Below are 11,981 nucleotides of genomic sequence, written 5' to 3'. Positions count from 1 at the left end.
ATTTTATATCTAAAATTAAAGAAAATTGCATTTAAGTAGGTAGTTTTTTGTATTTTTTATTGTGATATCATATTTAACAAGGTTGATAATATTCTTTAAAAAAGTGAAGCTTTATGACATAATATGATAAAATATTCAATGAGGGAAGGTACATTAGGCTGTAAATTACACTGGTATCCAAAGTTTACTTTTTCGTTGATTCAACAACTTTGGGAACTTTTAATGAATTCTGATTTATTAGTTCAAAACTAGAAGTGTCCTAATGTTTCAACCAATAATATTAATATACAGAAGGGGTAATTTTTATTCTTATATGGGATGTATATAAATTTGACGTCCATTGTCTTATCCCTTATTACAATAGATTTAATTTTTTAGGTAATTAAATAATTGTATATTGATAGGAATTGTTTTTTATTGAACTTTCTCGTAGTTTGGAAAAATTGCACTTGAGAATCCTATTTAGCACATTAAGCAAGTAAAAATAAGTCTCCTTATCCTTTCTGACGTACAGACCCTAATTGTAGAAAAGCAAAGCATTTAATTAGTTTATGGTGAAGTGTGGTTCAAGTTGCACATAATATCGTAACAATAGGGGTTTCAATTACTACTTCAAAACTTGATACCTATTATATTTCAATATTGAACACACATTATTAAATGCTGTGTTTATTTAGAAAAACTGTTGAAATAAGAACTTTTTTCGTATTGAAGCTGCACTATAATTCACTTTGTCTGTATGTCTGTCTTGTCAGTCCGTAAGGCTATGGGGTAAATCTGATTTTCTCGGTTGCTATTAATAATAGACAAATTAAATTTTGAGTGAAGATTCCTATGACATTTGCGCATTTAGTCTTTTTGTCCTTCTGTCTGTTGGTCATGCATCAAAAGACATAAATTTTAATTTTTAAGGTTTCGTGATTTTTTCTCTCGAGTTTTTGCATATTCTTTAATTTTTCTTTGTTATGACAAATAGACATCAGTTCTATAATTCATTGTCCGTTTTTCTATTCCATGATTTTTTTGTGCTTTGTTACTTTTTTATGTTGACATCTTTGTTTTATTTTCATTTGATAATTAGATTAAATTTTCGTACTTGTTAGAAGGTATATTTTTGTTTTTATTTATTCCTCTAAATTTTTTCTTTCAGTATTAGTGCAATAGTTAGGGAATTTGATTTTAAATAACTTTTTTTTTGTAAAAAAGGGTTCCAATATTTAAATAAAAAAATCTTCAACGAATCAAATAACGCTGCTACAATTTTAGAACAATTTTAAATGGTTTATTAAATGATTCTTTACAATGAAGCTTCTTATAGGGCCAGTTAAAATTATGATTGTTAAAATTAAGATTGAAAGTTTACAATTGTCTTACCTCCTACCCTCTCCCCTATTTCTTCAAGAAGGCCTCTAGGGGTGTAGTCAATATTTGTACAAAAAATTACTACCTACCCTTTTGCACATACTATATTTTGAAAACCATTCTCAGAATTTTTTCACATTTTTCTTATTTGTGTATTAAGATAAAATTTAAGATCAAAGGATTTCATATTCATGATTTTAAATTTAATTATCTCTAGGTACTTTGTTCATGTTTTATTTTGTTTTACACTAAAAAAAGTAAAATTTTCCTTCAATTTTTGTATAAAAACAAGGATGGCAACCAGGGGCGTCCAAGCTTTTTATTTTGGGGGGGGTAAAAATTTTAATTCGTGTTTGGGGGGGGGGGGTAAAATGGCGCGCGAAGCGCGCCGCAAATTTTTTTACCCCCCCCCAAAATGTTTACCCCGGGGGTAAAATTTGCTTGGGGGGGGTAATTACCCCCCCTGAAATCTGTTGGCAGGGGTAAATTTAGTTTACCCCCCCCAAAATTTACCCCCGGGGTAAAATTGTTTGGGGGGGTAATTTAAATATTATTAACCCTTACAGCTCGGGCCCCAATTCCCACCTTAATAGATCGGGGGGGGCTCCAAGAGCCCCCCCCCCTCTATCTCGGCTCCTGTTACAGATAAAGACGTAAAATTTTTTTCTGTTGGTTCATGTGTAATTTTAGAGAAAATTACTTTTACTTGTCATAGCGGCCAGGCCGCTCCTTAGCCGCTTTTTAGCGGCCAGCCGCTAAATTTTAAAACAGCTGTAGAGCGGCCAATTTTGCAGCTAGGATGACCAAATTTTAGGACGAACTATTATTTTTCATAACAAAAAAATTACTTTTTCTGATCATCGCCGAAAAACGGCAAATAACGGAAACCGCTATTTTCGGCGGTTACGGCGGTAAAACGGCGGTTGGCGGCGCCAATTAATATTTTTATCAGTTTGATGTTGCTCAAGGATTTACCAAAAAAAATTATAGGTCTCTAGCTGTAATAGAAGCCACGATATTCATGATATATGTCTGTAGTAAAAGCCGGACAAAAATCGGTCATAAAGTCGGTCAGGGAGCGGTCAAACGGTCATAACACAACTTTTCTCAGAAGGTCATTGATATCTAAGTATTCACCAAAAAAAATTTAGGTTTCTCCTTATAAACAAAAGTCATAATGTATAAATTAAGATTTATTTAGAATTTTTTTTCTAATTTTGGTGCTACCCAACCGACTTTGACCGGACACCACGACCGACACAGACCAGATATCCTAATAAAATCAACTCTTGCCGACGTATAATTACTAAACTTAAAAAGTCATAAAGTCACAGCACTCCATCTTACCTACAAAAAAAATGAGATTGAAAAAACTAGAGGGGGGGGCTCTTGGAGCCCCCCCCCCCCCGATCTGTAAGGGTTAAATATATAGTATTAAAAATGCGCGCGAAGCGCGCAAAAATTTTTTTTATTACAGATTTTTTATTTTGGGGGGGGTATTTACCCCCCCAAAATTGTTTGGGGGGGGTAAATACCTCCTCCTAAATGGTTGGGGGTGCCTACGGCACCCCCAGGGTAGGGGTAAATTTTGAATGGGGGGGGTAAAATGAAAAAAATTTTGGGGGTGCCTACGGCACCCCCAAAATCGTTTGGGGGGGTAATCGCCCCATTACCCCCCCCCCCTTGGACGCCTATGATGGCAACATCTATAATGGCGAAGTTATGAAATCAGACGGTAGTAGAACATTAACACTTACCAAGGGCAGATTATTATTTTACAATTTTAAACAAAATTGTATTTGAATCTGTTGTAAAGATGCGTGAATACAGGGTTTTGTTTATGGACATTATTACATTTTAAGGACTTCATTATAGAGATGCCTTTCTTATAATATTGTACCTTTTTGTCCTAAGAAGAAGCATTGTTCCAAAAATCTGATGAATATGATATCAAACAAAAAAATTTAAAAAAAGTTAAATAACAGCACGTTTTATATGGACGCACAGATTTTTTGGTAAAAATTATAGAGTTGCTACGCATTCTAAATCTTACCTTACTATTACAGGAATCACGACACAAAGTTTGAAATCGATAGGACAATTTTAATATGCCTAAATTAATGAATAGAGCTATCCGTTACATACAGACGGATTACCCAAATCATAGAAAAGCTCCGCTTTAGATATGTAGAATTATACAATTGTGTTATTAGTGTGTGATATTTTTATACTTGTTTGTTGTTTTACATAAAATTTTTACAATGTATTTTGAAGTTTGATATTTATGAAAATATATTTATTTTTAACAAATGATTTTATTTGAAAATGATTGCAGATATAATTAGAATATGAAATGTTAAGATTTGTTGTTTTCAGTTTGTTTAGCTATTTCATAGCTCTTTCAAGTTCAGGTAGGCTTTGTGTAAACTTTATACTTAACCCTTACAGATAGGGCCCCAATTCCCACCTTAATAGATCGGGGGGGGGAGGGGGGCTCCAAGACCCCCCCCCCTATCTCGGCTCCTGGTACAGATAAAGACGTAAAATTTTTTCTGGTGGTTCATGTGTACTTTTAGACAAAATTACTTTTTCTAGTCATAGCGTTCAGACCGCTCCTTAGCCGCTTTTTAGCGGCCAGCCGCTAAATTTTAAAACAGCTGTAGAGCGGCCAATTTTGCAGCTAGGATGACCAAATTTTAGGACGAACTTTTATTTTTCATAACAAAAAATTACTTTTTCTGATCATCGCCGAAAAACGGCAAATAACGGAAACCGCCATTTTCGGCGGTTACGGCGGTAAAACGGCGGTTGGCGGCGCAAATTAATATTTTTATCTGTTTATTATTGCTCAAGGATTTACCATAAAAAATTATAGGTCTCTAGCTGTAATAGAAGCCACGATATTCATGATATATGTCTGTAGTAAAAGCCGGACAAAAATCGGTCATAAAGTCGGTCAGGGAGCGGTCAAACGGTCATAACATCACTTTTCTCAGAAGGTCATTGATATCTAAGTATTCACCAAAATAATTTTAGGTTTCTACCTTATACACAAAAGTCATAATGTAGAAATTAAGATTTATTTAGAATTTTTTCTAATTTTTTTCGCTACCCAACCGACTTTGACCGGACACCACGACCGACACAGACCAGATATCCTAATAAAATCAACTCTTGCCGACGTATAATTACTAAACTTAAAAAGTCATGAAGTTACAGCTCTCCATCTTACCTACAAAAAAAATATGATTGAAAAAACTAGAGGGGGGGGGCTCTTGGAGCCCCCCTCCCCCCCCCCCCCCCCCCCCGATCTGTAAGGGTTAATTAACAGGATGTCTGTGTGTCTCCCCCCCTCCCCTCCATCCTCAAATGCCTCTAGGGGCGTAGCTGCTAGTGTATATACAAAAGTAACAGGATCTCTGCCTGTTTGTCTGAACCGAATGTAAAGCTAACCGATGAGCTTAAAAGGTTCTCCTTTACAATGCAGCTTCTCATAGGTCCTGGGAAGGTTTATAGCCATTTTGATAGAGGCCTCTTTGGGCCTAGCCTCTATAGAGCCTTTATATAAAATTAACAGGATGTCTATCCGATGTTTGTACCTAAATATCAAGCTTACCGATGAATTTAAATGGTTCTACTTTACAAAGTAGCTTTTCATTTGTAATGGGAAGATTTATATTCAATAAAGTTCTCAAAAGTTTTAAGCCAATGAGTAAGATAAAGTGTATATAAAACTTTGGGTACCATTTTAATATACTGTCCAATATCCCCTGCCTCCCTGAATTGCATTAAGTAACCAATTTATATAAATCCCTGGACCTAATCCTATAATCATTTGTTTCATTACTCCTATCCATCTTGTTATAACATCAGGGCCAGGGGAGAGAGGGCACCTCGGACTTTGAATGATACATGTACCCAAAGTTTTATAACCGAGCTAGAATTTTGATTGTTTTTTTCCAAACTATTATTGGCTAAACTTTTCAACCATTAATTTTGTCTAAGAGAATTACTAGTTTTGTTTATAATCATCGAGGGTGTAGTACATCAATATATCGTCCATTGACTTATTCCTTTAGATTCCTGAAAAAACATGTACAAAATTATACCTAGAATGTTTACGGAAATTTTAGTCTTGTTATATATGTGATGAATCTTTAATTATAGAAATTTACTATAATAAAATTGTGTGATGGAAATTGCTAAATATTTTTAACTAAAAATGCAATCTTAGTGCTTTTTTACTAGCAGCAACGCTCCCTAGAGATCTCTAGGTGCACTTGAGGTTGGGGGGGGGGGGGGGGTTGAGGTTCGACCCCCTCACTTTCAATCATAGTTTTTAGAAGAAAAAGTATAAAAAAAAATTGGGAGGGATGGTGGTACCTTCTTCAAAAATAATCCTAGAACTTATGAAAGCTACACTGTAAAGAAAATCCATATCGGTTCAGCGGTTAGCGAGATTCTTCGGTACACACACAGTCAAAGAGACTCACAATCATCCTGTTACTTGTTTATAAGAATATATTATATACTCATCGGCCCTTCATAACGTATTGTGAAAAATTATTTTTAATGGCTAAATTTTATTTTAAAATTTCCCCTGACCAAAAGCCTGCATCTATTGTACAACTCTTTTGGTCCTTTAGTCGAATTATGTACAAATGATATAATAGGGAATGTATATAACTATTTTGTGGGAGGGCACCACCACTCTCCTAAGAGAAATTGCCGTTAGAAAAAAAACTAACATTGAAAGGGGTGGGGGGTGCACAACGTCCCCCATCCCCCCCTCCCACTTCAAATGCCCTGGAGACTTCTAGAGATGTAGCCTTTAGGTAGTATAATTTCACAATACAGGGTGCGGCACATAAATCCGGACGTTTTTTAAACGGCCATAGCGTCAAAACTACTTGACCCCACTATAAAAAGCTTAGGTAATGACCTTTTAGCACAAAAAAAATCTTTGGTCGAATATAGACGTTGAGGAGGCGGGTAGAGGCGGTGATTGAGGTTGGCCGCTATTTTTTTTTGGATAATCTAATAGTCATATACCTACCTATTCTGCCTCTCAGTTTTTAAAATTCAATAAAATCTTTAAAATTGACGATTTTATGTTTATTTGTTTAAAAATTAGAATTTGTCCGGATTTATGTGCCGCACCCTGTAAATGTTTTTTTTCTTCAATAAACAATGCATAAAGACTACCTGGCTATTTATCTATATAACTCTATGTATTGCCACTGTGCACGTCTTATGAAAATAAAAATTAAATACATTTATCTTTTCCCAAGAAATTTCCAATTTTACTTAGGATTAAAGTTTCATTTGACACATTTTTCCGGGATCTTAAAGGATAAGACAATGAATGACAAATTCATTTACAGCTCTTATTATGATAAACAAAATTACCTCTCCTGTCTATGGAAACTTTTAGTGGAAAAGTTTGTACAACCCAATCAGGCTTTAATAAATGTCATCAAGGTTATTTCACACACGAGAGAAGGTGTATTAAAACTTTGGGGACAAGAATAATTTACTTACAGTCTAATATCCCCGCCCTCCCTACAGTTTTCAAAATATTAGATACATTTACTTAGCTAGGAAACATTGATACAACAATTACGAAAGAATTGTTCCATTGTTTTAAAATAAATATTTTTAGGATTGCTATGAAATACCACGGTAGAGAAAGGGCATTGGACCGTAGATTATACATGTACCCAAAGTTTTACAAAAAAAAATTTTGTGACTTTTTATAAATCTTGATTATGTTCAAAATTTTTCACCAATAATTGTAATCCAAGGCAGGGGTATAATTTTGGATATAAATCATTTTCCCGCCCATTGTCCTATCTCTTATAATTTACATTCAAGCTACCCTAATTAGTTTTCTACCTTGAGTTGTTTTGATTTAACTGATAAATAGCGGTTTCGCCTCTAGGGCCATTTGAAGTGGAGGATGGGGGGAAAATTGACCCCTTTCCCATTTTCAACTCCAGTTTAATTTTTCTTGATACCCTCTCGAAAAATAGTTAAAAACCTTCCCGTGACCTATGAGAAGCTACATTTAAAAAGGAGTACTATATCGGCTCAGCAGTTAGCGAGATCATTATGTTCAGTACACACACACATAGACTCACAGGCATCCTGTTACTTTTATATGAAGACTAGCCGCTGCGCGCCTAGCATCTAGGAGGGGGCTCTATAATCGAATGGATGTGGAAAGGCAGAAAAACAGCCTAAAACCATACCCAGACTAATTAATATAAATAAATAACACAAAACCATCTAAGGACTTCACTGTAAAGGAGAACCATATCGGTTCATCGGTTAGCGATATCCTTCGCTACAGACAAAAAAAAGCCTACTACTTTATTTAATAGGATTAACTGACCTAACACAACATCTAGATTAATCTATGTTTAAAATGGTATTCTTGGAATATTTTGATAGTGGGTGGCGTCAATCTCACTTAATCTTCTTCTACAAACAGAGCACAGTTGGCTCTCAGGGATCTCAAGGGATAAGACAATGGATGATAAATTGTTAAACATTTCCAATTTTGATATACAATATTATACCATCCAGCGTGGCGGAGCCGTTTGATTTTGGTCCGGCCCCGACCTAAAAATCAAGAAAAACTCGATATATTTCTTTCCCCATAAAAAAAATAATTTTTTATTTTTAACCTTTTGATAAAAATGGACTTGAAAAACTTAAAAAGGACATTTGCACATGACAAAACAGAGTTACCAAATTATAATTTATAAAAAATCTCTTTATTTATCTAGTCTGGAGTCGGAGCCGTTTTTAAACGAAAATTACGGCTCCGGCTCCAGCAAAATATGGCGGCTCCCGGCTCCGCAACGCTGATACCATCTATAGAATAGAATAATTGGTGGAAAAATCTTAATCAACCCAATTAGTATTTAATAAAAGTACCCAACGTTTTAAAGACAACAAAAAATAAAATTTGGGTACTAGCATAAATTACAGATCAATATCCCTTACTACCTGGGTTAGTGTACAGTCGCGTAGATACGGGGTGCATACTCTGAGTTAGATTAAAATTTTCTAGATTTTTGTAGCATAGCTACTATAAAAGTCGCCCCTGTTAAGTTGGTCTTAAATACACATAAAAGATCCCCTCGGAAGTACAACCAATACAGTCAAGTATTTTTTGAGATGTTTAGCTTCGGGCATAAAATCTTATTATAGGATCAGGGTTGGCAAGAAAAGTCCAGGGCAGTTACAACACCATTGTTTAAAAAAATGGAAAGAAATCAAAATGTACACACAAAAAAACAGTTTTTCAACTGTAACTGTTTTTTTTCTCATTGATTCAACCGGTTAAAACCAGACTTTTTCAATTGTCCGCGGACTTTTCTAGAAAAATCCGGATTTTTGCAAACCCTATATAGGATTGATATGGCATTAAGTAAAACCTAATAATTTTTAATTTTTAGAAAGTTTAAATAAGAAATATATACTGTATGATGTGAATCCTGGAGAAGGTTTTAATCTCAGGTGACAATACTTAAAGTTAGGGGCGCTAGAAATGGGGCTGGATGGGGAATTCAACCCTCCCCCCCTCTCCATGTTTGATTTCAGTTTTAAAAAGAAAAGTAAAAAAAAACATTTTTTGGGGTGGGTAATTTTTTAGGGGCATTTTCATAAACCTAATCTTTCCAGGACCTATGAGAATTTATAAATATTGTAAAGGAGAACCATACCGGTTCTTCGGAAGGATAACAAGGATGACAACATCCATAAAAGCGAAGCAATCTTTAGAATCTTTTTCTAATGCAGTTTGACTTCATTAAAGCATTTAATTTGAATTTATATATTTTTTCTTTGACCTTTAAATGAAGCTTTTTAAAGCAAATGCATCATACATAAAGCATACCCCAACAAAACAGACATTTAAAAATTTTAAAAAGGGGTGGTGGACTACCCCACGCCCCTTTCATATATATCCCTAGAATCTAGAGGCATAAGTTATTTAAAATAAATGGTATGACAACATTCAAAAAAGTAAAGACAAACGACCATTAATAAATATAGGGTAACAATGCATATTCAACATTATTTAAAAATCCTGACGAACATTATACCTAATTACCCTAGAAATCAATACTTTAATAATCAAGTGAATAGGATAATTAGGTATATCCTTACATAAAAGCAACTGGATGTCCGTCTAGCTGTCTGTTTGTAGCAAAGGATCTCGCTAACCGCTGAACTCTTAAAATTCTCTTTTACTGTGTAGCTTCTCCTAGGTCATGGGATGGTTTATAACTATTTTGTGGGAGTAAATTAGTAGATTGTAAACAATTCTATTTAGACGAGATGTGTTTATGCGGATAGCTGTAATGACAAGGAAGCTGAATATCCAAGACAAGACAACCCAATATATTCTAGGAATGCAAATCTGTAAGAGGCATAATATTTAATGCAACGTAGATACTATTTGACTATCTATCAATTAGGGAGTATCCGACGGTCGATTAGTCACTTAATGACATTTAAGATTACAAATCCTAATAAGATAATAAATTGTAAATTGATTTACATTCCCAATGACGATTAACAATATTACCCCTACTGTAGTAAAAAATATTGGTTGAAAGTTTTCAACCAGCGAATGAGAGATCGTGTTAATAAAACTGTATCAATTTACAGTCTAATTTCCCGTCCTACCCTGATAACACTTTAGTTAATTAAGGGAAAGTTTTTGCTAACCAAGGGTCAACCAAAATGTTCCTTTTAAATTTTATATTTTAAGATAATTTTCATAATTTTCCATTTAAAACCATCCATGGGTTATAAAAGCTAAGGAAAAAAGTGAATAAAAAAAGAATGTTGAGCTTTATTTAAATTAACAAAAAAAGGTAAAATTGGTTGATAAAGAAAATTGTCTATTGAACAGATTGCATTGTCTGTTTCTAGTTTAGAGTAGGCATGTCAACTTTAATTTACTCTTAGTTGCTACTCGGAGTGCTAACATTTCTGCAACTATCAAAATTATAGTTGCTGTTTTTTTTTGTCAATTTCAGTTTTGGTTGCTTTTTTGTCATATCTCTAAAATATCTGGATCTGGAAAAGTAAAATTTTTTCAAATTTACAGTTATAAAATCATGTTGCCAAAAACACATTAAGTATAATTTTTTCATTTGTATAATTGCCTAGTACCCTGCAACTTATAGAATATTTTTAACAATCAGTGAGGCGAGGCGTATTGATGATTTACACCCCAACCCCCTATTTAAAAAATTAATAAAACTATTAAGTAACAGAATCTTACACAAAAGAGTGCAGAAAAGCTTAGCATCATGTTTGGTAGAAAGTAAGACCGAAAACGGTCATAGATACATAGATAACAGAGAGAGTGAAGGAAGCAAATAGAGATAATGAAGTAAGTTTCATTGTCCTCTCCCTCCTGTTAAATTTGAAGAATCAAAAATTGGAAAGGAGTTTAAATTTCTCTAAAATTTTTAATCTATTAAAAGTAGAAAATAGTAAATTGATTCAGTCACCAACGAAAAGGGAAATTAAAATATTGAAAAATTGGTCAACTAAAAAAAAGTGTTATCTTTTACTCTAAGGGCATTCTAGTAGCATACACTCTAATATAGCATTAAACAATTTTGGAATGAAAAGGTGAGTGAGTCAGTCAGTGAGAGAAGAGGATACCTATAGAGATGCTACACATCTAAAAGGGTTCTCAATAACAACATGCAGCTGAATAAACTTAATCGTATTGCTTTTATTCATATAACAAGTTTGATCCTATCAAATAAAGCGAAGGTACAAAAACTTTTAAAGTAGCAGTTTACTTTATGTGACTTAAGTTGCCTTACTTTTCTAAAATAAAAAAAACCAATTTCATTACAAAAAATTACTGGAAACTTTTATCCCATGGATGTTTTTTATAGCTTTTATCTTATTAGATGGAGGGATATACCCATCCCTCACAAAATAGGCAAAAACTTGCTTATGTTCAACACTAAGCTTTAAATTGTGGATTATACAGTCCAGCCATTTACGAGAACTTACTGAAGACCAGCTTTTGAGTATTCACTTTATGTAAACTCTTATTTATGAAAATTAATCATGTTTTGTCGATCTACCGTGGATAACAAACAGACAGACTACCTAGTTAAAATTAGAAAAACTTGGCTGGACAAAAAAATATAAAGTACAAACATATTTATTCTAAAGAATAATTTATTTTGTCAAGGGATCTGAGGGTTAAGGCAATGTTCAACTCTATTAAGATAAATAAAATTACCTCTTTTGTACTTTAAAATTATTGTTAAGATTCTGTTAGTTTGCTCCACCCAATCAAAATTAAGTCCCCAAAGTGTATGAGCCAACATTGTCCCCTTCCTCCCTGATTTTGACCAAGTTTTTTCATTATTCCTTGACTGCTCTGTTTGTTGTGTTTAGAAAACACATAGTGACCAGGGAGGAAGGGGAGACACATTAGGCTGTTAATTATACTGGTACCCAAAGTTTAATAACCACGTTGCAAGATTAATTTTTTTCCCTGCTGCAAAAAAAAACATTTAATCCTCCCCCCTCAAATATTTCCCCGTTTCTTTGATGTTTTGCGTCCG

At 33.9% G+C, this 11,981-nt stretch overlaps 2 protein-coding genes across 3 annotated transcripts in view; one reads left to right on the top strand and one right to left on the bottom strand.

Moving 5' to 3' along the window:
• LOC145329363 (pyrroline-5-carboxylate reductase-like) overlaps nucleotides 1-11,981 on the bottom strand; it is a 400,948-nt gene that overhangs the window by 114,138 nt on the left and 274,829 nt on the right. The gene's annotated exons all lie outside the window — the stretch shown is intronic.
• The window catches only part of O-fut2 (O-fucosyltransferase 2), a 40,333-nt gene continuing 32,046 nt past the window's right edge, over nucleotides 3,695-11,981 (top strand). For both annotated transcript variants that reach the window (XM_080173441.1, XM_080173442.1), the window contains exons 1-3: nucleotides 3,695-3,773; nucleotides 8,829-8,889; nucleotides 9,707-9,783. In XM_080173441.1, coding sequence (XP_080029567.1) covers nucleotides 3,716-3,773; nucleotides 8,829-8,889; nucleotides 9,707-9,783 — 196 coding nt within the window. In that variant the 5' untranslated portion in view covers nucleotides 3,695-3,715. The remainder of the gene's footprint in view (nucleotides 3,774-8,828; nucleotides 8,890-9,706; nucleotides 9,784-11,981) is intronic.

This window comes from Acartia tonsa, chromosome 10, assembly GCF_053477335.1.
Source record: "Acartia tonsa isolate MP-2025a chromosome 10, ASM5347733v1, whole genome shotgun sequence".
NCBI classification, from domain to species: Eukaryota; Metazoa; Arthropoda; class Copepoda; order Calanoida; family Acartiidae; genus Acartia; species Acartia tonsa.
The sequence above is the reverse complement of the archived record's forward strand: the minus strand, read 5'-3'. Positions and strand labels throughout refer to the sequence as shown.